General features: G+C 49.6%; 5 protein-coding genes across 5 annotated transcripts; 2 read left to right on the forward strand and 3 right to left on the reverse strand.

Moving 5' to 3' along the window:
- Positions 1-3,454: 3,454 nt before the first annotated feature.
- PV07_06406 (uncharacterized protein) lies at positions 3,455-4,048 on the reverse strand (the record flags this gene model as incomplete). Its single annotated transcript, XM_016393384.1, has 1 exon — positions 3,455-4,048. The coding sequence occupies one exon, from the start codon at positions 4,046-4,048 to the stop codon at positions 3,455-3,457; it is 594 nt and encodes a 197-aa protein (XP_016250903.1).
- Positions 4,049-4,456: 408 nt separating this feature from the next.
- PV07_06407 (uncharacterized protein) lies at positions 4,457-5,521 on the forward strand (the record flags this gene model as incomplete). The annotated part of the gene is made up of 3 exons (XM_016393385.1): positions 4,457-4,460; positions 4,517-4,647; positions 4,727-5,521. The coding sequence occupies 3 exons, from the start codon at positions 4,457-4,459 to the stop codon at positions 5,519-5,521; spliced, it is 930 nt and encodes a 309-aa protein (XP_016250904.1).
- Positions 5,522-8,573: 3,052 nt separating this feature from the next.
- On the reverse strand, positions 8,574-10,851 carry PV07_06408 (uncharacterized protein; the record flags this gene model as incomplete). Its single annotated transcript, XM_016393386.1, has 3 exons — positions 10,285-10,851; positions 9,816-10,224; positions 8,574-9,761 (listed from the first exon to the last, which is right to left on the reverse strand). Exons 1-3 carry the CDS (start codon positions 10,680-10,682, stop codon positions 8,574-8,576), a joined length of 1,995 nt encoding a protein of 664 aa, XP_016250905.1. The 5' UTR covers positions 10,683-10,851.
- Positions 10,834-13,529, reverse strand: PV07_06409 (uncharacterized protein). The gene is made up of 7 exons (XM_016393387.1): positions 13,465-13,529; positions 12,759-13,405; positions 12,281-12,709; positions 12,165-12,233; positions 12,033-12,119; positions 11,912-11,982; positions 10,834-11,853 (listed from the first exon to the last, which is right to left on the reverse strand). The coding sequence occupies exons 2-7, from the start codon at positions 13,293-13,295 to the stop codon at positions 10,986-10,988; spliced, it is 2,061 nt and encodes a 686-aa protein (XP_016250906.1). The 5' UTR covers positions 13,296-13,405; positions 13,465-13,529; the 3' UTR covers positions 10,834-10,985.
- A 618-nt stretch (positions 13,530-14,147) lies between these two features.
- On the forward strand, positions 14,148-18,857 carry PV07_06410 (uncharacterized protein; the record flags this gene model as incomplete). The annotated part of the gene is made up of 10 exons (XM_016393388.1): positions 14,148-14,375; positions 14,435-14,797; positions 14,889-14,975; positions 15,034-15,119; positions 15,171-15,925; positions 16,939-17,019; positions 17,076-17,221; positions 17,278-18,004; positions 18,071-18,143; positions 18,203-18,857. 10 exons carry the CDS (start codon positions 14,148-14,150, stop codon positions 18,855-18,857), a joined length of 3,201 nt encoding a protein of 1,066 aa, XP_016250907.1.
- Between the last annotated feature and the right edge of the window lie 3,459 nt (positions 18,858-22,316).

Consider the following 22,316-nt stretch of genomic DNA (forward strand, 5'->3'; position numbering starts at 1 on the left):
GCCATTACAAACACTAACGTAATTAAGTTAGTAAGTATCTGATGATCAGGGACTGGGCACGTACGATTGGTGATGGTGATGATGGTGGTGGTGGCGGTAGTGGCGGTGGCGGTGGTAGTGTTAGTGATTAGTAGAAGGAAAGAATTTTGGGGGCGAAAAGTTTTCGCTTATGTGGTGCACGTGACTAGGTCTTGGCGTACGGAAATGCCAAGAGTATTACCAAAATACTAATACATTCTGATCCATACTAGGTATTGTATCGTGCTTATCGATACGGTATCGAAAACCACCCTGTACAGCACCGCACACGGAATGGTGGCACTGGCATAGATTCCCGCCGATGAGGAGCGAGAAGATAGATCCTAGAGCGACCGAGGCGTTGGCAGCCGCTTGGCCATCCGAGCGATACTTGCGAGGCAAAACTCCTGAGATCATAGTCAACAAGAGTGACCATGATTCCATAGGCGATGCCCCCAGTACAGAAGCCTCCGATGGCCATGTTGAACGTCGTCGCTCGGGCGACGAAGATGCTGCCCACGACACCAGGGATGTTTGGAATCACGAGGAATCATTTCCTGACCCAGCTGTGGGTTTTTGTGCAGTAGTGTACAGATGGCTACCGTGAGGAAGAAAAATATCGTCCTAATCTGCGGCATGAGTAATTGGGAGCAAAGCGTCACGATGAAGATGACAAGGACCGACGCTGGCCACGAGGTAAGACTTTGTCCTCCGATCACAGTGGTAATGCTTCGAGCGAAAGCTCCTCCGCCGACAAGAAGTAGCATCTTGAAAAACGACGAGCTCAGGGTTGCCTGCATATTATCAGCGTGGTGTCCCTCAGAATGCGGTTGATTAGACTTACCATGACGAGTACCACGGTCTTGAAGTGGTTCTAGTACATGACGGTACCAACTTCGTCAGCAGTGACCACAGCCAATCTTGCCGTGCAATGAGTCGTTGTTTTACCTTTGCCCATCTTGTATCTAGAAGCGTGTTGTACTTAGGGTCAATGAGCCGTTGGAGTGCTTGATAAGATCTTTATGTCTCAGAGTCAAATGCCCGCATATATCGGCGAAGCATGGGATAGGTGTTTGCTCGCAGGGTGAGAAGTTATTTTGATGTAGTCTACGGCTAATGAAGAAAGAGAAAGATATCAGCATTTTCGAGCAACTTGATGTAGACCCCAACTCTTGCAAACCTTACGAAATGGATACTGATATTTTCGTCACAATAGCAATCTGGATCTGTCAGAGTAGAATGTCCTTGGTACGAAGGACTACTCGGTGTTGGATCAATCAAGGGCCTCCACATCCACCAGACAACGCCGTCCCTTCGGAGCAATGTTGAAGCGATCCTCCATTTCCATGTCCCAGTCAGTCATATCAGCGTTCACGGTCAGCCGTAACTTCCTAAAGACCTTGCTCACAGCCAAGTACAACTCGGCTCTGGCCAAATTTTGACCAATGCAGTTGTAGGGCCCCAGTGAAAAGGGAGTAAGCGCCGCGTTCATGTCCTTAATGTTTGAACCGTTCTCGAGCCAACGTTCTGGCCACCACTCATCTGGGTGAAGATACAATTTGGGGTCGCGATGATGGACGTAGTTCTGCATACCAACGAAAGTACCCTTTGGCAGGACGTATTTGTCCACAGTCAACGGCTCGTCCAGAACACGGGGTAAAGTCGACATAATGGTAGGATAGACACGCATGGTTTCCTTTATGACTGCGTTCAAGAACGGCAGATCCTTGAGGTCGTTCAGGGAGTCGTTACAGGCCTGTAGCTCTTTTCTGAGACGATCTTGTCTCTTATGGTCCCGGGAGAGAGAATATATCAGGTAGGTTAGAGTTGTGGAGGTTGTGCCGCTGCCAGCAAAGGCAACCGCCATCATGTCGTCGACGAGCTCCTCCTGGTTCATTTTGCGACCTAGATAGGTGTCCTCATTGAGGATCATTGGTGTTGTCATAAAGCGTTGTCTCACATCTAAAGCTGCTTCGTTATGTTGAAACTGTTCCACCAGATTCCTCGTCATTGACTCCCATACGTCCCATCCTCTGTAGGACTTCCCGATAGTTCCTGGAATGTGCTTTCCAAGGGAACGAGTGATGAATGGGAGAGCGGCGCGAACTTGGATTGCCACGGCACTAGAGTCCATAGCCCTAAGCAGCGTCAAAGAATCTCCTGCTGGCGAGTCTACGTAATGACGGTTGAAGGCACATTTCAAGATGACTTCCAAACTGAAGAGACCATCGAGGAGGAAAACGTCAGCAACGGGCTCGGATGAGTTGCCTCCAGCCCTTGATTTCATGATACGCCTCACCAATATATCTGCTCTGTTCGCGATAAAGTCCTCGTTTTCCAGGACGGCTTGTTGAGAGTATGCTGGATTTTGCAGTTTTCTGCGTCCGGAATGCGCTTCTTTATTGGTGATAGTAAATAGATTTCCCGGACCGGCAAGTTTGGTATCCTCATAGAAATGGTGAGTCTTGTTACTGCCCTTTTGGCTATAGATTTGTCTGTAGGCGGTCCATTCAGAAATAGAAACCTCGTTGGTTCCTATACGAACGACGGGACCGTACTTGTCATGCAAACTTCGCAGCGTCTGCGTTGCCATCAGCTTACGTTCAGCTTTAGTGAGAGGCTTGTCTTCGATTAGTTACTTGCCTGAGCCCTGTGAAGGCCTGCTTGAGCAGGAGCCATGTAAGCTCCAAAGATTTTTGCAAGCCATGGTCCTGGGACAGATGCTATAGGATGCAGAAATATGTTGTAGATTGTCTCGACTTGTCGTCAGCTCGGCTGGCATAACTTGGATAATGCCAAACCTTACCTGAAGAATAAATCTGCCCACCACAAAGATTGCTATTGCCAGCGCCAACAGCTGAAATTTCCCTTCGTTCATCGCCTCATAAGACAGCTCCCTGCTCCAAATCTGCGCAGTAATGAAGAACGACATTTGCATTGGAATTCCTTTTTTGCGCACTCTATGTGGTCTGTAATTTTCACTAGAAAGTTGCTGTCAAGCTTCGAAAGAAGCTAAACATATAGGATAACAAGGTCTGCATGTACTCGCTATAAGTGTCTACTTGCAAGCGTCTGCCCTTCTGTCTGGACGGCTCCAGGAATGGGTGGGAAACGCGCAAAATCCATTCTTGTACTAGTGACTCGATATTCAGAGTTTGAGGAGCTGAGTTGAAGGGGTAAGGCATGATAGGGGTAGCACCAACGAGGGATGGGGAAAAGTTTGCGGAGCCCCAGATTTCGCCCTACCATTGTGTAGGGGCAATAGGTGGTACGATCGCGATAGACATCCCGTCTCTCATCCTTCACAAGCTCGCTAAAGTAAGTTACAGAGGAAGATCAGGGGATTTGTCAACAATTTACAGGATGATTATGAAGAAACCTGAGCAGAAATATTCAGAAGTTCACGACTTCGTTTCCGCATGAAGTAACTTGGTGACTAGTCGTCGTTGCCACTAGGAGGAATCTCTCCTTCACTGCGGCCTAGGTACTCCTTCAACGGCTTGCCCTGCACCTCCACTGGCTGTGAGTCCTGCAAGATGTAGACAACCCTTGTCCAGTCAGTTTTGCTTGGATTCCTCCAGGCATGGTTGGTCCCACGTTGCACGCAGACATCGCCCCGTTGCAGCAGTTGTCTTTCACCGGAATCGAGGATCAGCTCGATAGAGCCCTCGATCACAATTCCGTAGTCCAAACTCCTCGTCCGATGCATCATTGACTCAAACTCGGGAGCGAAGTCGACAAATCTTAGGACCGTCCCGCTAGGGTTAACGATGCCCATCTTTCCAGAGTTGACCCTCTCGTCATGTTTCTTGATGTCGACGTCGTTGTTCATCGAGACAGGAAACTCAGATGTGGTAAACACCTCGTGAAAGGTCATGCCCCCGCTGTCGATGGAGCGCCATTTTGCAGGTCGCTTTTCTTGAATGGTCGTATCCCCTGTGGAGGGTTTGTGGCCGGTGATGAATGCTGTCAATCCAGGGAGGTGTGTGGCCAATTGACCTTCGGTTGGAAGACGTGTCTGCGAAGTCATTTTTGCTATCTTAGTCAAATACACAAGAATATAGGAGCGAGGAGCGCCTCACAGCTGCTTTTATTGTTTCCAAGACTCAATCTCATGGACCGGAAGCGAAATTAGCGTTTGTATACCTCCACTGCGGCTTTCAGGGGCCCCTCGGAAGACGGCAACGTAACGATTGAACACCCTTTCCTAACAAACAGGGTTCTCGGGACCCCATTCTTGGCGGTTTGGCTTCTCCATCATTTGCTCAAGCTGGAGTGCCAGATACAAAACGCCACTTGAATTTCCGGTGACCCAGGGCGGAAAGGGTAATGATGTCGTCGTCAGCGGCCTAGATAATTGTTTTGTCTCGGTTTGACCTCACACTGACACAGAACCGTTCTTCTCTCCCAGTCCTTTTGCATGACCTGAAAGGCAACCATGGGTATTTTTTTTCCTAATAGTGAAGTATCTATTAAGCGGCTGCTAACAGCGTAGCAGGTATAACACCAGTGCACTTCTTTTCTCATGGCTCCACCCGCATGCTCGAGGCCGATACTGAATCTGGGGCGTATTGGGCAAAGTGCGGAAAAGAGGCTCTTGCACACAATGTCAAAGGAATCATCATAATGGTATGTCCCTCCTTCACATGCTTTAGGTATTCACATCGCAAACTTCGCTCGCAGAGAATAGCACTGATATCCTCACCAGGGCGCTCACTGGGCCTGTCTTGGGGACAGGATCGAAGTGGCCACCAACCCAACACCAGGCAAGAGCTTCTGTCCCTTCTCCAGTCCGGCATTATACAAGGACTGGAAACCAAACCCGGACCTAGCTACAGCGGAGAGATGTATATCCATGCTCAAGGCAGAAGGCTTCTGCGCCGGACCCAACCCAAACTTCACATGGATTCACGACGTCTTCATGGTCCTCATCCGTATGTTCCCGGACGACACCAAGTGTCCGCCCGTGACTATAGTCTCTATGAACGCGCGCTATGACCCTTGGTACCATGTCAAGGTCGGCGCGACGCTACGCCCCCTCAGAAAGGAAGGATACTTGCTTATTGGCACAGGCGGTGCGGTTCATAATCTCTACCGCAACGCCTGGACGGACATGCTGCTGTACAGAGAGTCGCTGGGCCAGGAGCGTCCCCCGGAAGCTTGGGCTCTCGAATTTAGACAAGCCACAGAGGATGTGGTCACCAGGAATCGAGGCCCAGCTCTGAGAAAGGCCATGGTCCGCCTTATGCAACACCCAGCGTACCGTGAGGCCCAGGCCACTGATGACCATTGGATGCCGGCGCTCTTCGCGGCTGGTGCAGCGGGCGACTTTGAGGACGAGGCGGAGTCTAATGTGCTGGCAGCCGAGACGTGGGAGCTCATCAACATGGCAAACTCGCAGTTCACGTTTGGCCAGTATAAGGATGACATGGAGAAGACGTTTGCTGAGAGACAGGAAACTGACAAGTTGCCCCAACTTGGATTTGTTACCGCAGCTGCCTGATTTACACTGTATGTAGCGGAGATAAATCCAAACCGTTTCGCATAACCTGATTCTAAACAGTTTGTGGCCGAGGCTAGATCCGAGGCCCAAAGGTGTCTTTTGTAGCCCAAAACATTACATTATCCGTATTACAAATTCTGGTTTGCAGGTTTTCTTAAAGGCTATCTGCCATCTTGTAGATGATAGCGACCGCCTACCGCTCTCGGATAATCTTAAATGCCGCGAAGGCACCTCCAGCCACCACAGAGAAAATGACGATACCGAGCGTCATAAATGCCTGGTCAAAGAAACCAATGGCCCTTCCATCGTGCTGGTCAATGGTCGGTAGCGTCTGCTGTATTGTTGATCGACTCCAGGATGCTAGCTCCTTGGTCGATCTAGAGCGCATAGCATTATGGCTGAGAGTCGTCAAGTCCGAAAGGTGAGCCAGTCGTGGTCGGGGACAGCGAAACAATGTCGAGGGATACCGGGGGCTCAGGCTGGGTGCGATTGTCGGGTGTTTGGGGGCGAAAGGGCCGACTTTTACTGTCAGCACCACTGATCTCGGCGCAGAAATTCGAATGGAACTTACCTAGCAGCTCAGTGGGAATATGATTGATACAGGAAAGCCGTGCATCGATGAATCTCGTCACGTAGTTTGCTTCAATCGGTGCTGCAAAGACATAGTTCGCTTCCAAGGTGGTCCCGAAGCTGGTAACAAAGGATATTATATCAGCCAGTTCCAACCGATAATGTGTACTCGGCAGGCAATGCGAGAAGAATAGGATACATACCTGTTACAAAGGTCGATGGCATCATCCAAGCTTGTAATACGGGTGACGATGATTGTTCGATTATCCGTCCGGCGTCCAACAAGGAGCTTTGTCCTATCATCCATAGCACGTTAGCGCTGAGCCTAACGTCCAAAATATGTTGTGCTTACCTGTCCTTGACCTCAATTATGCTACCGTTTGAACTTGATATAATCATTCTTACGCCTTCGCTGTTCTCGAACTCCCTTAACATTTTCGTGTGACCATCCGGCTGTACTTTTGACAGATGTTGTGATCTTGAAGAAGTCTCGGTCGCCAACGACGAAGTAACTACCTGGACAAGGTGATAGAGGAAGTCATCGGCAACAAACTCATTCACGAGAACAACGTCCGGTGCGTAGACAGAGCGGCCATTGAACAACATTTTGGACAGACCGATTGCTGTGGCTACCTCAGGAATTTTTGCAGTTCTATCCGCGACCGCCACAACCTTCGGTGACGCCGTCGCCTGTATGCCATCCGCCCGGGATAGTTCTTCGTCTCCGGACTGTGCCAAAACGTGACATTTTGCGAGGAAATCCTCTGACGGTCTTGCGCTGCTGATGGCGAAAATATCCGCATCTAGTGCTGAGGGTAGGATCTTGCGTAGCACACCAGAGACTTCGGTAAGTGTAAGAGGTAGCTGAATGTGTTCTGAGTCAGAGATGAGACTAGAATAACTTGCTGAAGATTTGTCCAGAACGAGAACTGACATACCTCGACAACTACACAGTTCCCAGCTGCCAGCGCCGCAGTAAGAGCTGAGATGACGGAATAGAACAGGTTTTGCTTCGCAGGAATGACATACACAATACCAACGCTCGTCGTCGCCTCGAGGTTCTCTGATGCTCGTTGAGCTTTTAGGTCTTTTCCAAGATCGAGGGAAGCATAGTGCGTGCGCAATTCCGAAATGGCGAGCGTATACTCAAGATTGGCGTCGACCTGGGTGATTTCACTGTCCGCCAGGATCGCATCCTCAATGGATTTCTCCGACGATCTCAATGCTGCGTGGAGAGAATGGAACAGTTTCTGACGAAGCCGAGTCGACTGGGCTCGGCCCTCGATGCTAGATATCTCTATACGAGAAAAAGAATCGCTTGCCATTTTGAATATCATTTTCAAAGGACATAGGTCGATTATGTCGAAGTCGCGCAATTGTGTGCTCGCTACAATGAAGTCTAAACAGGGACACGCCTGCTTCTGGTGAATAATGGGTTCGCATACATAATGAGTAAGTCTGGCAATTAGCTGCCGCTTGAGGTTCCGTGCCCTTGTTCCGAAAGGGGGTTCCGCAGCGGCGAGTGGGAGGATCGGCGAACATGGGGGCCCAAGGGCGCCCCGGAATGAGGATGGAGTGGATATCCCCCAAGCACGAACCACGCCAGAACGTAGATTTCCCCATTGACACCCGCTGGAGAGGTCGCCCAACCATGGCGCCGCGGTCTCCTGGAGGCACTGTTTGACCTGGTGCAGATGGTGGACTTGACGACTGCTCCAATTGTTGCAGGTTCGTTGATTTCTTAGAAGAGACACTGTGGTTGCTGTGCCTCTCGCTGCAAGCCTCAATTGGCTTACTCGTTCTTTCTTCCCCAGATCAATATGAGCAGTACGGAGACGACTGTAGAACCCACTACGGTTCGTGAAACACTTCTTGCGTACGACATTCACCGAACTGGTAGCGACGAGACCTCGGAGCCCCCTACAGACCAGACACAAAATCAACTTATCGAAGAACCTGTCTCACAACCCAATTTGAATTGGCCATCAGACTGGCGAAGAGTGCCTCCATATCGGCTGTCAAGCCGCTCACATCGAGTCTCTGACCGCCCTGCGGGCCTAGATCGTGGCGAAGCTACAATGGTTATGATCATGTTCACAGGGGTTTGGACTTATGGGGTACACAAGAATCTTTCCCAGTCTTACCAGTCTAACTGCGAGGGTGCGATCCCAATCAGGAAAGTAACTGATATATCAGTGATAATACAGAGCCTCAATCGATTATGGCGCGCGACTGTTGGGAAGTGGGATAACAGTATCATGAGATACAAAATCGGGGGAGAGTGGTAGAAGGATGTGTTGTGCGAGAGGGGTGAATATTGACCATATCATGGGCTTCTCGGTATGACAGCGTACATCTGGAACGCTACACGTTTTCGGACTCGGGGCTGCAGAGGAGAGATTTTGGGGTGGCTCAATATAGGCTACAATTCTTATATCTTTTTTATGTCTTGCCAATAAAACTTATCAAGGTTGGTATCGGTTTAATCTGATGCTTGGCCAGCTGGAATCAAAGGCATCGACAACCAGTTCTCATACTCCTCCCCAAAGTGAACATGATTCACACCACCAAAAGTCGCATCATCCCGATCATCTTTTGAATTATGCTCAAACAAGCCTGCACCTTGAGTGTCGCCCGATGATATCTCTAGCACCAGACGATCTCCAGGCGCCATAACCACGTTGGTCGGCCAGATCTCCACGTCCACAGGATAAACCTGTCCGGGGAGAAGCGGTGCACGATCAGTTGAGAGATATTCACGATGAGGGTGCCATGGCTTATGCCTCGGGCTTTTATCGTTGGTCTTTCGCAGACTGACTCGCAGCCAGCCTTTGGTTACAGGGACTGGATCTCCAACTGTACCTGTATATAGGATCTCTTTACCATGGGAATTCAAATGTCGGATTGTGATAAAGAGGTCGATATCGCTCGGCTTGCATGTCGAACCTTCAGCTGCAGTAACCGACACATTCAAATGTGCCACGGGATGGCCTGTGAACTCAGTCTCCTGGTTGAACGGCTCACTAGTAAACTGGATAAGATGTTGATTGTTGAGATCTCCCAAAGCCTTGTAGGACAGCCTACAAGCCTTCCCCGTGGGGGGAGACCCGATCAGACCTTGGCTAGGCGTCAAGTAGTAGTGCGTATACTGCGTTCCGGGGATTGGCCAGTCCTTTGCGTACCGAGTAGAATAAGCACTCTCGGCGGCAGCGTCATTGAAACCAACATCACCTGTTCTGGCCCTATACCCAACCTTTGGTAGCTTGTCATCTGACCATCCCAGAGGGTCGTGTCCCTTGAGGAAGGCGTCCAAGAAACTTCGTTGCATGTCCACGTATTCCTTAGTATAGAATGGAAGGTCGTGACGACCAGTGATAAATCGGAGGTACTTATGCTTTGACCCTGCATTTAGGAACCCTTCAACATTGCCTCGAAGGTGGAGGAGAATGCCGCCCCAGTTTCCGACAGAGAGCAAGGGCACCTCTATGTCCGACAGATTATAGTCTTTGCTCGCATAGTAGTCGTCATCGAGGAAATGGTTGTTAACATTATCCACGTTCTGGTCATGGCAGTTGGCGCGAAGTTCGACCTCCTCCAAAGTACCTTCGATGGTATCTGGGCCCCATTTTCGTGCAGCTCTCCCGGGCCGCCCGTATTGGTTGACAATGACCTAAGTAGGAAAGATGGTCAGCGACGAAAGGCTCGCAGAAGGTCAAACACTCACTTGTCGGTTCCACCAGAAGTCAATGAAGGTGTTTGACAAGATGCCGCCGTGACGGCAGCGGTCGCGGTAATAGTCGCTCATTCCCTCCCAGGGCACTATACAGGCAAGGCCACGAGGCCGTCGCGCCGCAACTCGCCACTGGCTACCCGCGTAGTAGCTGATTCCGAGAAGACCAACCTTTCCGGAAGACCATGGCTGAGAGGCTGCCCATTCAATCACATCCGCGAAACACAGGCTCGTATCTCTGGACATCGTGTTGAGCACACCAGGTGACTGACCAAGACCAACCTCATCGGCTCGTACGATTGCATATTCGTGTCGAGTCCAATATCCAGGATCAGGTGTCTCCCATGCTGAATGTGGTGAGTGGTGTTCTTCCGGAACCTCTGCAAACGATGCAGCGTGAAACCTAGTTTCGGCTGTGAGCAATCTAGAGCCCACTTTGTATGTACAGAAGATGGTGACTCACACCGAGTAGTGGACGTCCTTGCCATACGGTCCATATGTTACCAGAACAGGGAATTTTGTTCCTTCGGCCGCCTTTGGCCGGAATATATTGCATCGGACAATGCCACGCCCGCCGTTTAGCTGGACCGTAGCATTCTCTTCGTAGATGTAGTCAAAAGAGTTGGTGTCGATCTTGTGAAGATCATCTCGCAACTTGTTCGGCATTTTTGGTTTATTGCGAGTAGTGACTTGTGGCTTGCAGTTTGTCAGATTTATATATGCAGTATGCAAAGCAACATTGACGGGCACATCAACTGTGTGCATGAATCGGTAGATCTTAAGCATCGAGAGCACGGGTAATATCGATCCAGCCGGGGGTTGCCAGAAGGAAAGCGATTGGGTATCTTTCAAGACTCCCATGGGCCGCGTCAGAGTCGGTACCCCAAACTGCCCCACATCATGTGGCTAGGACTGATGATGATAGCAAAGCCGTCTTATTCACCAAGTACAGAGAATGTTGGCTGCTACCGGAAGCAGACAGTTCGCTGTAATTCCCGTCGGCTCCGGAATGGGTGGTTGCATAGCCCCGAAAAAAAGTCATCCGCACAATACTTCGGACCTTGGAAGAGGTCTGTGACTGTTGTCCGAAACAGCTTCCGGTGTACAATCAGCGCTTTGAAATAAAGGATCAAAGAAGCCATTGCTTTCTGCGATGCTCGAGCCTTATTTAATCTCATTCAAGACACGAGCCAGTAGCTGTGCAATGTGCACTTTGTGCAAGAACAAAATCCGTTCACCGCGAGCAATCAAAGCTTGAGCCGATACAGAAGATAGCCCGGGAGTCTCTTCAGTTGCCGCGCCGGTCCAAAGTACAAGTGTCGCATAGTACACCGCATATGGAACATGGGGTGCTTCGAATGGTAACCGCCGTGGTTCTGTGGTCGAGAATGCTGAACGTGACGAAGGCTGTTGCGAGTTTGCTGCCTCGGCCTTGTTCAATGAAGTCACGAATGCTCCTTCGATCGAGGAGAGCATATTTTCAGCATGCCATTGTGCGATCTCGTAATGCCTGCTCTGTGTCCATCCATAGATTTCTCGCGCAGCCAAGCTCTTCTTTGGATCCCGTGCTGTGGAATTAGGTGCAGAGTGGGCGAAGCTCTGTAAAATAGCGAGATTCGTGTGAAGCAAAATGTTCAGCATGTGATAGACAACAACGAGCGAGGGGTCTGGGACCTCATCGAGTGAGCGCAACCAGGAATCACAAGCTAGTTCCACAAAGTCGCTTTTGCCCAGAGTAAGACTTTCAATAACGACGTTATCGACGCCATAACTGTTCTGGCGGGGATATTTTGCATGCCACAGGAAAGTAAACAAGTATGACAGCCTTGCAAGGCCAAATCTTTCGCATATTTCAGGCTCGCTTGCGTGACTACCGCGAACAAGCGCGGCAATCGAGTGCTGCAACTGGTGTATTTGACTCCCATGAGGAGGAGACTCGGCAAAGGAGTTAGGATGGTGCCATGGTAAGGATGGAGGGCATTGCATAATTATGACCCGGTAACATTCGAGTATGTATAAAGTTTCCAGAAGTCTTACAAATGGTTAGTACATATCCAACGTATTCCGTGGAGGTCGCGGAGTGCTCTCACCGGGCGCCATCGTCGTCCCTCTTGTCGTTCATCTCAGATGTTCTACTAGCTTGACTATACTCCTGTACGGACTATTGGAATGTGTTAGTCTTGTCAGAAATCAACATGTTTGAGAACATACGTGTATCAGGTTTCCATGAAAGGCTTCCACAAACTCGTAGCTCCTTTTGTCACCGCTACAGAGGCCGTATAATTCGAGAAGGATAAACTTTTTCGTATCAGCCGATGTCCTGGTCCCTTATCTTAGACTTACCGTTTTCACTGTGACGAGTTTGTCCTCTAGGGTTGAGGAAAGCTCATCAAGGACATTCTTCATATTGAACTGAATAAGGTTTAGCTGTCTGTGCATTATCTAAGAAGGGAACCCACAGATGCAAGCAACAGCCTTCGGGCATCGTTGTACATTGACTTAGCAACTTCGGCACTACCAGGAACTGTGCAAAACAAGCCTCCGGTGGCTGCCATTGCAAGGGTGTACTCGGCGCGGCCCTTCCAATTGACGGCGGCGTCTTTGAAGAGAGAAAAGGTCTCGGGTATGTGCTTTTTGAAAATTTTGAGGAACACTTTAACAATGTCCTTGTTGTGGTCATTTAGATTTGGCGGAGCCGAGTACCACATCTTTCTTGCTTTGTTGAATGCCGGCGAAGGTGCTCTCGATTTGCGGTCGAAGTACTCTTGCATCACGGCGGTCAAGCTTTGCATCGACGATGGTAGTGCATGGTCCAAAAGGGGCGAACTTGAGTCAAAGAAGCCTTCATTCCATGTGAAGTCCGATCCGTCGAACCAGAATTGGGAATTCTGGACAGGTTAGCCTGCAACTCATGCCATTGGGAACACAAGGCCAAACCACTGAGGGCATTTGCCAGAACTCATTGACCCCGGTCGGATCCGGGAATGGGTAAAGAAGGCTTTCATGATGAATGGACATTTCTGGAACCTCGATATTCACGCTGTCAAAGGTAGGAATGGCCGGACCTCCTTGAAACGGTAGTGAAAGCGCACCTGAATCGGCGTTTTGTACAGATTCTATGCTGACACCGATTGCTGTCTCCAGTTCCATGCTGTCGTTCAGAGCAGTACCATTGCTCAGGTTTGACTGCGAAATCCTCATTGGGGACGAGTCCGGTGGTTCATCACCCGCCAAGCGGCTGTCAAATGCGTCGACTATCTGTTCTGGATAGGCTCTAGTAGAACCGTCGGTGTTTGATGATTGACTGGGTGCCCTGGAGGAGGTCGTTATCGCCTTATAATGGCAGATAGATGCGGTTGACTGACACGGAGCGCATGGTTCGTTCCCGTCACAGCGCATTTTCCGCTTGCGACAGCCATTGCAAGCAATACGGACACGTTTACGTGCTGAACCATCTTTGCCTGAATCCCCCATATCATAGTCCGAAGGTGCCGCGGGACACTTTTTGACATGGCTGGCTTTCACATCAGACCGTTGAAAAGACCTTCGACAATGTGGGCAAGTGAATGGTGTCTCCTTTGTATCTGGGATCAAGGGCACAAGTTAACATCGGGCAGACACAAGAATAACATTCTTTGCGTACGAGTGCGGCGATGCCTGGCAAGGTGCTCTGACCTCGCAAAGCATCGAGAGCAGATGTCACACTGCCATTCCCGTCAGCTTTCCGTGTAACAATTCAAGAAGCATCAGCATGCGCGCGACAACGGAATGTCTATCGTCCAGCGCCCCGCACCCTTCAGCTACCATTTCAAGCTATATACGCACCTTCTTGTCTTGTCGCGTGGCCCCTGGGGACATAATACTCATACCGGCCATAGCCAAAAGCTCGGCGCGCCTTTTTGAATTGGAATCGCTTGTAAGTAACGGGTGTGGAACCGGGGGAACTTGTAAAATCCGGGGTCTTCTCGAAGTTTTCACAGTGCGCCTCCACGGTTCAGCGCCAGGCGCGTTTAACCGGCAGGCAACGCACCTATGAACAAGAACTTGCAGTGAGGCAAAAGGGGAGACGAGGATGCATGGGTCAGCGCACAACCTCGGGCCAAGAGTGTTCAAAACAGCGTCGGAAAAACTCTATATTTGGCTAGGCCAAAGCTGAACTTGGCACGGATACAAAGGGCAGCATCTGACCTTGAATATAAAACCAAGAACGCGCGCCTGGCTAGTTCATTCACATGGTTGGCCACAACACCCCTTACTGGGAATGTCCCCAATCATCCCATCTCTAAATTTGGTAGATCTGTATTCTTCAGGAGATTCTTGCCCAATATGGCCGCAGAACAACCCAAAGCAGGTCCAGAGGTGAGGTTCTCTAGCTCACGGCAGTGGCCAGGCGAACGTCATCCAACTCGATGGGATGTGCACGATGCGAATGAAAGCCCCGCTATAACTTTCCTGGACCGTTTCCGGGCTGCACTGTTGCACACTGAGGGTGCCGAGGGCGACGCCTTGCATGACGCCGACTCAGTGATAGATGGCGCAGAGCACGTGGACGAGGTAAGCGCACCAAAGATCCTTTCCTATGGGTGGACTTTCTCTGAGTCGCAGAAAAACAGAACTCGGTCAGAGCCTACACATATCCGGTGGTCATGTTGTCTGAAGTCCCAACCATCCTGTCAGAAGATCAAATGGAGCGGCTCCAAGAGTTATTCTTCACATCGTTCAATCACATCTTCACAGATGCTGTCGATATTGCAAACTGGCCTTCAAACCCACTTCCTCCCTATCTGCAGTATGCGATTGCATGTCTGGGAGCGGCCGCGTCAGCTCCAGCGTACAACGCGGGTGCCTATACCATCGCAAATGGTACTGATCAAGCCGAGGTCGCGGCAGGATTATTTGTTGCTGGTGCGAGATTGTGGTCCGTTATGCTAGAAGTCGACAACCGTGAAGCTCGAATGTTAGAGGCTGTGATAGCCGTAAGGTCTAATCCCACTCCCTTTCCCCTTTTCCACCTGATCAATTCTAGACATGGGTCTCCATGATTGACTGATGGTCCAATTATTCCAGGCCTCGCTCCTAATTACTTATGGCGTTTTGTCCACGGACCAGGCGTATCAGAGGATGTCCTCTGTTCTTCTTTGCAATGTTGTCACTGTGAGTCGTTATAGGCCCTCAACCGACCTGCATTACCAATGGCATTGACGAGTTGCAGATCTCCAGACGGTTACACCTTCCCGAGGGCTGTTCGCCGCTGTATTCTTCGTCGGATATGCCGGAGAAAGATGTCAGCAGAAAAAGGTAGAGTGGACGACGAGCAATTCGCACAGGCTAGACACTAATTGCATACAGTTCTCTTCTGAGCTATTTGCTTCTGATCGATACCATCCACGCATTACATTATGGGCTGGCCCCCCACTTTTCGAGGACTGAGCTTTTCATAAAAATGCCATCGTCGAATCATCAGTTTCGCACCCTGTATAACTCGCTCACGCATGGCTATGCTTTGCCAGAAGACGTTCGAAGTCGAGAAGATGGCCTCCTATTACTTACCGTGCTCCTAAGCGACATCATTTATATGCAACGATGCCATCTCTCGATATCCTTCTACACCGATTCCCATGTCAGCGCTGCTGATAAGTCGTCAAGCAACCGCATGTTGCCAAGAAACCCTTACGTCCCCTTAACCTCCCAGTCAGAATACTCTCGCCTCAGCGCTGACTTTTTAGCTGCCCTTTGTCGCTGGGAGCAGTATTTCCAACCCCATGTTGGCACTGATATCATTGCCTTTTACTACTTTGTCAAACTCCAGCTGACGTGCCCCGAACTCGGGAGACTTCCTCATTTGGTCGGCTATGGAAAGGCGCCAACATTGAGTGAAAGTCAACGCAATTCGTCGCTACACATGGAACAAATTGACATCCCAGACAAAGCTATGGACTTTGCATGGCTAGTCCTGGATAAATGTGATGAGCATTTGCAAACACCGGCGCGGAATTTGCCTATCTGGCTCCCGGTCATCCTATTTCTCTCGGCGTTAGTGGCGTGGAAGAAGCTGTGCTCAAGACCAGCAACAGGACAGAAATACGGCAGCTTGAAGGTACTCGGTATGTACAGGGACGAGATCGCAAAGCTTCCATGGCCATGTTGTAGGGAGATGACGAATACCCTTGACAGGCTCATGAAAAGGTGATTCATTCTGCAGGCCCATTGTTCAGGTACAGCGTGGAATCCTCATGTGGTTCTCTGATTTTGCCATAACGTTCGGGTGAAAAGCCGGATTCATATTGGTTGAAATCCGCCGTTGGTCTGCATGAATGACTTAGAGCCTTTCGACTCATGCATCTGTCTAAAAGTCGATAGCCATGGCTTAGTAAGATCGATCCCACCAAAAGCAGCATTGATTTCATGTCAGATGGGATGGGGTTCCGGAGGCCATGCCTGCTGACCCCAAGATTTCCGGGGCCCTACCCCATCTCCACTTCCGAATGTCTCCATTCTCGGATGAACGAAGGAGCCGGGCTGCTTTTCCAGCGCAAAGAGCGAGCGAGGATTAACTACATCACACTTGCGCCAAGCGGCGGAATTGTGAGCTAGGACTTTTGAGGCCTTGAAAAATTACTTGAGCTCACCTTTTAGAGTTTGGGGTAGTTACTTGCCTCGGCAGGAACAAGCCACTTAGCTACGAATACGCCTTCCGTCATTAACACACAAGCCTACCTCGTATGCTGGCAGCAAGAAGCCATGGGGTAGATGTGGGAGCCCATACTTGGTCTTCTGATCGCGGTAGATGTTAACTTCATCATCTATAAAAGTGCCGGGTCAAGGTGAGGTATATACCTCTCCAACTGGAACCTGCGATTGGCTCTGAAAGACACAACGTCAACCTCCGCACGGCCACGTTGACGACAACACTGCAATATGTCTCAAATGAACGGGGTAAATGAAAACATCGTCAATGGAGCCCATAGCAATCAGCCTGGTGCCGATGTCTACACAGACTACCTGATTGTTGGTACCGGTCCAGCGGGAGCTTCATTAGCATGCTTCCTTACGCAGCACGGTGGGTGCAAATGGCATATTTGCTCACACGGACGTCAAACTCATTGCGACCTATTAGGCTTGACTGGCTTGATCGTGAGCCAGGATCCCAGCAATGCAGACACACCACGAGCTCATATCACCAATATGGCAGCAATAGGTGAGAAAAATGCATTTCGGATTGAAATTAGCGGCAATGCTCTGACTGTAGATAAGACTGTCTCCGAGATATTGGAGTCGACAAGGAGTGCTACCAAGTTGGAACGGCTGGAGACACGATGGTACACACCCGTTGGTCTAACAGTATGGCTGGCGAGGAGTATGCACGCATATATTCCTGGGGTAATGACCCAAGGCGAAAGGTGTGGATTCAATACGTTATCAGGTGGCCAGTAGCAACTCTAACCGCACTTTGTAGGGCGATTATGAACTCGCCAGCCCTTCAGACCCACTGGATCTTCCTCAAACTCTGCTTGAGCCAATACTCATACGGTACGCGACTATGAACGGGTTCAAATGTAGATGGGACACCAAGTTTGTCTCGTTTGTGCAAGAACCTGACGAGAAGGGCGTTACAACCACCCTCCACGACAAGGTGACTGGCCAAGACTATCGAGTCCGGTCGCGGTATCTATTCGGTGCGGATGGGGCGCGCAGCCCTATCATGAGGCACCTTGAGATTCCGATGATCAAGCGTCCAGACCAGGGATATGCCATCAACATTCTAATGGAGGCCGATATGGCACATCTCATGGAGAACCGCATGGGAAATCTGCACTGGCTCTTAACGCCCGACAAGGAGCACCCAGACTATGCCTGGATCGGGTGCATTCGAATGGTGAAGCCCTGGCACGAATGGCTTTGTATTATTTTCCCTACCTTCGGCGCCGAGAGAAAACAGCGAAGCCCGGCAGAATACGTCAAACGCGTGCACGAATTTATTGGTGACGATACCGTCGAGGTAAAAATCAAGGGCATTTCGACCTGGATGATCAATGAGACAGCGGCTGAGGCATATTCAAAAGGCAACGTTTATTGCTTGGGCGACGCCGTGCACCGACATCCGCCGAATCACGGACTAGGGTCTAACACTTGCATCCAAGACGCACACAATCTGGCATGGAAAGTCGCGTTCGTCGACAGAGGTAAGCAGTCTTCAGAATTCACAGACGTATGTAACTCTTCCAAGATGAGCTGACTTTACGGGGTAGGAATTGCTGGAAGCAGTTTGCTAGACAGTTACAGTATTGAGCGCCAGCCAGTTGGTCTCGATGTTGTCACGCAGTGAGTTTTATCATACAGGTCAGCATCTCTGGCCGACAAGCTGATATTTTTGGTTCAAGGGCAAACGCATCACTCCGCAACCACAAAAAGATCTGGGAAGTGCTAGGTAATATGGAACCGACGGTTGCCGCGCGAGTAGAAGCATTCAACATCCTAAAAGAAGACTCAGAACGGGGTCGTAAGCGCCGTGCCGATCTACAGGCCGCGCTACGGATGATCAACCGTGAAGAACACGGCCTGGGTATCGAAATGAACCAACGGTACACATCATCAGCAGTACACAAATCCGACCAGGGACCTCAGCCCACCTTCGACTCTGATCCACTCGAGCACTACCACCCAACGACATACCCCGGCGCCCGCGTACCACACGTCTGGCTCAGCAAGACTATCCCCTCAAAAGCGGTATCGACCTACGATCTCGCTGGCAAGGCCCACTTTACCCTGTTCACGGGGATTGGTGGTGATGGCTGGCGCCCCGCGGCTGCAAAGGTCTCGAGCGAGCTCAGCGTACCGTTTAAAGTCTACTCCATTGGATTTCGGCAGGAATATGAAGATCGCTACCTTGACTGGGCTAGGATTAGGGGCGTTGCCGAGTCAGGATGTGTTGTCGTTAGGCCGGATTTCTTCATTGCATGGAGGAGTCAGCAATGGGAGAATGACAGTCCTGAGAAGTTGTTGGCCGTCATGAAATCTGTGCTGTCGCGCAGCTAAGCAGGCTTTACTGGGTGCGTGATTTGTACGGTCCAAGATGCGGGAGCGCAAGGCAGGAGCGGCCCTGATTTAAAACCAGGTGGCACAGTCTGACAGGAGTAAGCTCATTTCCTACTAGATCAAAGGTGTCATTTTAATCTATAATAAGGATATCACTTAACTTTGGAAAATAGCAGTTCTCCGTCATCCATCATCTACAACTAGCTATGCATACTTGACGTATTGGTGACCCTGCGACTTTGCTTTTATTGTGCTTTTTGGTTTTGTTCGAATAATTCAAATACTTTTTAGCCTTAGTTATCACTTAAATATACTGTTTCCCTGAGACAAATATTCGCTACGAAAGTAAGGCTACAGAAATTAGAGGATGTTCTATCTACCGTCTCCATACAGTCATTAAAAAGCTATGAATGGCTATACTTCAGGCCGTGTTGTAATAGCTAGTCGGGGCTAGGTAATAAGGCTTCCTACCTGATTTGTAAACGACAAGATGTTTAGTGATTTATACTCAGGTTGGTTATACTAAATAGGCGGTGGCGATGTCAAGCGGCGGCGAGATCTAGAATAGCAATAATAGACGAATCCATAATACGGGGAAGTAGACACTAGCTAAATTAAGTATGTTTAGATTCTCCTAAGCATTGAACGAAATTAAAATTGTACGAAAACGATGTTCTAAGTCATTCCCGAGTATTTCTTTGGTTGACTATCTCGTTTCGCCTGAATTGAAGTATCAATGAATTCTAAGTATCTCCCGTGGGTGAAGTTATTCTTGCCTGGATTTTGCTATTCCGCGAAAGTGGTGATATGGTTAGAGCTATGACGCTCTTGTATTAGCTGGCTGTACATCCAGAACGAAGACCGTCATCGGGCCAAGGCCAGGTTCAACCGAGGCATGGGAATTTCTGTGTCAGAAATTCTTGAGTCTCGAGGTCTGTGGTGATCATGGTCCTTGCCTTGAAACCCACTTTTCCCACGCCATGTCCAGACCAACTCGGCGAATGTTTGCCGAAGCGGGGACCAAGTTCCATAAGAATTCCGGCTATGTGCGCGAGTGTAGCAATATCACAATGAATCTCAGCCAATTCCAGAACGCGTCGCTGACCTGATAGCCATTCCAAGTCCATTATCTTTCCTTTCCTCACTCTTCATCGCGCAATTTACAAGCATGAGGGCCTATCAGCTCGAAAAGCTTGCCACAGGTATAGACGATCTGAGGATTGTCGAGCTTCCCGACTTAAGTCCGGATCCTGACAAGTATCTCATCCGGATTCACGCTGCCGCCATCAACTTTTTCGATGTCTTACAGATCCAAGGAAAACACCAGCAAAAGCCGCCGTTCCCGTGGATAGCGGGCAATGAGTTCTCGGGCGAGATTTTGGCGACCCCCACCCGTAGCACCAGGGCAAAGTTCCAAAAGGGTGATCGGGTATTCGGCGCTGGCCTGGGCGCGTTTGCAACGATGATCCAGGCACCTGAAGAAAATCTCAGACTCGTTCCTAAGGGATGGAGTTACGTGGAAGCAAGCAGTCTGTTCTACACTGTACCGACGGCTTACGCGGCCCTGATGCTGAGAGCGCAGGCAAAAAAAGGTAAATGAAGACATCTTTTTACCTGATTAAAATTGCATTATACTGACATTGATCAACTGCAGGTGACTATGTACTCATACATGGTGCTGGCGGAGGTGTAGGCCTTGCGGCGGTGACTATATCCAATGCATTGGGTATGAAAGTCATTGCATCGGCCGACACAGAAAAGAAACGCGAGATCACGAAACGATTTGGCGCCTCGTATGTTGTCGACTCCAATGGCGATTGGGCGTCGGAGGCTCGTCGCTGTACACCCAATAATCGCGGTGTTGATGTCGTTCTGGACCCTGTCGGTATGATCTCACAGTCACTCAAATGCATTCGATGGGACGGGAGGTTATGTGTCATCGGGTTTGCCGCCGGCGAAATCGAGAAGATCCCGACAAACCGACTGCTTGTGAAGAACGTCAGCTTGTCGGGTCTCTTTTGGGGCGAGTACACGAACCAAGACCCCCAGACGGTGGTGGATGTGTGGAACAAGCTCTTGGAAATTCTTGATAAGGGCGATATTGTCCCCTTAAACTATACAGAGAAGAGTTTTCACGGTTTGGAGCAGGTTGTAGACGCAATGAAACTGCTGACTACTGCTACAGCCTGGGGGAAGATTGTTGTTGACGTGAGCGAGCAAGGAAAATCCAAGCTGTGAAACCAAAGCCATAACATTTAAGATCAGTCTTCTCAATCCCTTTTCTTCTGAGTATGGGGAGAAATATCATGGCTGTTTATGCTTCTTATACATCTCGTCGATAGGTTCACAAGATTGGAAGCGTTGTACGTAGCTGAATTACCTCTCCAATGATGCCACCTAACACATCATCAGACAAGTGAACCTAAATTCTTTTTCCAGAGTTGATTCACGTCCTCTGAGAAAGAATCCCTGTGGCCTCATCATATCTTACCAAGCGAAGTAACCACGTTTACAAGTAGTACTCACTCTGAAGCGTGCGAACGAGCATTATCACCCCAAACCCGGGAGTTCAAAGTAATGTATACTGTCAACCTTAGTTAGGTAAAAGGAGAGAGTATTATTGTTACTAGAGGATCGACCCGGCAATCAGAGACGTATGGGTTTTGTCTCCTATATGCTGGAATATGACTACTGATCACAATATTAGGGCGACATATGGTCCCGTGCTATGAGGCGTGCTGAGAAGATCAAGTTGAGCTTTTCGAGATGCTGGAAGTCCCTCCATGGCATTCAGTGGACGTTGTCATCGCAAATACGGGAATTGTGGGACATGATGGGCTCCTAGGATTTGATCGTATGCCCAAGCGCTTCCGGGATGGCTTCTTTCTCACACATATCGAAGCAGCACAAGCAATCTTAGCCAAGCCCGATTTGAAAAGAAAACAGATCAACTTCATTAGCGTAATGTACAGATTGCATCATTTTCAACGTCAACATGGCGAGGACAGTTCGTTGAGAGGTTGCCTCGTTCTGCAGGGACCACTTGCTGGTTATCTTGACGCGGTTAGTTCTCCAGAATATAATGCTTCCAAATTCGCCCTCCGTTGGTTACTGCGGTGTCTTCGACACACGTCACCTCAACACAGCACTAGGGTTCTTTATGTCGTCCCATGATATGAGACACTGTTTCCCTTGAATTATCATGTAAACTGATCAGGTATACATGATCAAAGTGGATGAAGACAAAGACTTTTACCCAAGAATGCTTCAACGACCTCAGGGCAGCCGGAACAGAATTTGCGGAGATGGAGGACGGTGCAAGTGCAGCACTGAGATCCGCTTGCGATGAAAACATTCACGGTTTGTTTTCCCATTCAGCATCACTATTGTAAGGTCATACATTACCTTTGCTAGGCGTGTCATTCGCGATTGTTCCTCGAAGCTGGTCGCCGCGCGGAT

This window comes from Cladophialophora immunda (assembly GCF_000835495.1).
Source record: "Cladophialophora immunda strain CBS 83496 unplaced genomic scaffold supercont1.3, whole genome shotgun sequence".
NCBI lineage: Eukaryota > Fungi > Ascomycota > Eurotiomycetes > Chaetothyriales > Herpotrichiellaceae > Cladophialophora > Cladophialophora immunda.